General features: G+C 29.5%; 1 protein-coding gene across 1 annotated transcript in view; it reads left to right on the top strand.

The window, feature by feature from the left end:
• The first annotated feature begins 613 nt into the window (after positions 1-613).
• The window catches only part of LOC106473189 (E3 ubiquitin-protein ligase RNF123-like), a 10,504-nt gene continuing 8,037 nt past the window's right edge, over positions 614-3,080 (top strand). Inside the window, exon 1 of the mRNA XM_013933869.2 lies at positions 614-832. Within this exon, the coding sequence (XP_013789323.1) occupies positions 752-832 (81 nt within the window). The 5' untranslated portion in view covers positions 614-751. The remainder of the gene's footprint in view (positions 833-3,080) is intronic.

The following is a 3,080-nucleotide window of genomic DNA, read 5'->3' as shown; positions in this document are numbered from 1 at the left end:
ATATATATATATATATATATATATACACACACACACACACACAAGTAATAAAAAACTTTTTTGTAAATGTAAAATGATCTAGGGATGGCAGTACCAGAAAGAATGTAAACAAGAATATAGGGATGATACAGTTATATGTACATCATACCTACATGACTTTCAATACTAAAATTTAATGTTACACTGTACAATGCATACTTGAATTTAATATTACTGCAGTTGGAAGTTATATATTCCTGATTGTTGGTATGTACAAGGAAAAACAAGTTGAGTGAAAACGGCTTGATTATTACAGACTCTCAGTACAAGGTAAGTTGGATTGACCAACCTCGTAAACCATTTTGTAATTATGCATCTTACAGTGTTACATTAAATTTTGATATTGAAAGTCATGTAGGGATGACCTATGTATAGCTGTATTATTCCTATATTCTTGTTTGCATTCTTTTTGGTACTGCCATCCCTAGATCATTTTACATTTACAAAAAAGTTTTTTATTACTTGTGTGTGTGTGTATATATATTAACAAATAAAACTTTACTAAAATAATTTATTAATACTACAAAAGTTTCGGTACACTGCAAAATTCTAAGAAGAAGCCTTTAACATGATCACAAATGATTAAATGTTTATACAATTTTAGTTACAGAATGCATCACTTCGTCCAGAGAGAGTTTTTGTTGATTCCCGACAGCTGAAGATTTGTGCAACATGTTTTAATTTGACACTTGGTTTGCTGCGCTTGCTTGAGATGGTTGTTCATTCTGCTAGTGCTCTGTTTACTGACTGGACGAGACCATCTGCTGAGGTGTTACTTTCATCTCTCTGTCAGGTGGGTATTGTGTTTGAAGTTTTGATTCTAACAATTACTTTGAACTCCTTCACAACGAAGAATCAACTCACTTAATACTTTAATATGTAAACATATCATAAGTTTTCTTCCTGCTTTACTTGTCTATGAATTTTTAAATATTTTTGTTTGTTTAGTTTATATGCAGTTTTAGCCTTAACATGTGGTCCAGAAAATCGTTGAGATTACCTGGTTCTAGTTGCTTTGTTTTCTAGATTAGATATCTATTCTGCCTGAAAATATATTGCAGTAACATACAGCATTTGGGTTGAAAGGATTAGTGACTGTAATATCCTTTGCTTGCCAAACTGACAATGTCCAATGCTGACCAATGCTTTGAAAGAAAAAAGGTCACAAGGATACTTTGTCAAGTGGACAAAGAAAACAAGTTTACCTGTTGAAATCAGGCACTCTTTTTTTTTATCATTTTTACTTTGTTATCATTTGTAAATGGTTTGGCAGAGATTCATCTTGAGAGATGGAAAGCTGACAAGCTATTCACTGATCTGGTAGAGGCGATCTTCCATATGTCTACACAAGTGTGCACACTTTTTTTATTGTATGTTTAAATATTGTTTTTACTGTTAATCAAACATATTAGATCTCTTAATTCTCATTCAACTTAAAACTCAGTCAAGTTATCAAACAGAAATGACTCTCATTTCCTGGTCAAATCTGCTGTTATTAGTAGGTCTAATTATCTGATGCTTGTAGGGAAATAAGTTCACCTGAAAAATACCACAATATTACAAAATCTAGAAGATTTAATACCAGTTATTTTCTGAATAAAATTATACTTCCAGGCTAACTCTACATTATATTTATTTGTTACAGATTGTCAACTTATTTTTAAGCCCTTTTTCAGGTAATAGACATTAACTCTCACTATGGGCTTGGTCAATTCGACCTAACAATTGATCTTTAGTTTCCATACTATAACTTCTAATATGCTTTGTGTATCTTCACGAAGGCAAAAAATCAGAATCTTTAATGAAGTATTTTCACTAACAATTTCTCTATTAATATATGGAGTAAAATGTCAACTGCTCTGATTGTAAAGTGATTTTTCATGTTAAGGTTAAAAGTACTTTTCTTCATCTGAAAAATTTCAAATTTCATTGGCATAATCTCTAAAACCTCCTAAATAAATTTCACACGTTTTTCTTTTTCAGTAAAACTTTATCTTTCATCTGTTATTTTCTCTACCCTAACTCTATAGAAGGTTAGTCAACTTGACTGTTTTCGTAACCACAAAAAAAAGAAAGAAATCTAAATCTTTTTTTCTTTCTATAATGACTTCAAATTGTAACATGAAACTAAATTTGTTTATCCTAAATAGCTTTAAACTTGTAATAGTATACATCTGTTTCTACTTAAATTTTATCGCTCTTTGAACTGTGTGCAAATAATATTGCTGCCACACATTTTTTAAATAACTTAATGAACATGTAGCTCATGTTACCCTGTTGAATTATGTAACACCTGGCTACTCGCAAGCTTACCTCGTGAAACATTTTTATTATTATTTTTTTTTATTTTACCTTATCTAAACTAAAAAGTTTAGAATTTTTACATTTTAGTTACTTTTATAATAATAAATAAAGAATACACATGAAAAACAAGAAATATACTACACACCTGGGTCTTCTTTTTTTTTTGCTGCCAACTGTTGATGAAGCTTATCCCTACTTTTATATATTAATGGTACTAATGCACTAAATAATTTTTTATTTAATTAAGTAATGCACCAAAGAACACAGAATAATAATGCACAAAAAATAGACAATGTCCTATAACTATTCACAATTTTTCTGGTTTTTTAATTATGCTACAAGAGCCGTTAAAAATTCAGTCAAGCTCTTTAATGTGCTTTCCATGGGAATAGTTTGAATTGGAGGCAAAATAAAAAATTTTTTTGTACAGAAAATAACGTAATATAGTATGTCACTTAATAGATTAGACCTTTGGCTTTATGTTGGTTATAAATAATATAGTATTAACTCCCCCAACACGGGCTCAGTCAATTTAATCAACCACGTGACCTTTTTGTACTTGTTTAAAGTCTTTATAGATTTAATACTTCTAACTTTCAATATACTGTGTATATCTTCCCAAAATTTGGCAGTCTTTCAGTTAATATTATAAGTCTTTCACATACAAAAAATCATACTTTTAAGTGAAGTATTTTTAATAAAATGAAATAAAATAAAGATTTGTCCATGAATATATT

Source organism: Limulus polyphemus, unplaced genomic scaffold, assembly GCF_000517525.1.
Source record: "Limulus polyphemus unplaced genomic scaffold, Limulus_polyphemus-2.1.2 Scaffold5959, whole genome shotgun sequence".
Lineage (NCBI taxonomy): Eukaryota > Metazoa > Arthropoda > Merostomata > Xiphosura > Limulidae > Limulus > Limulus polyphemus.
Note: the sequence above shows the minus strand (reverse complement) of the source record. Positions and strands in the feature narration are given on the sequence as shown.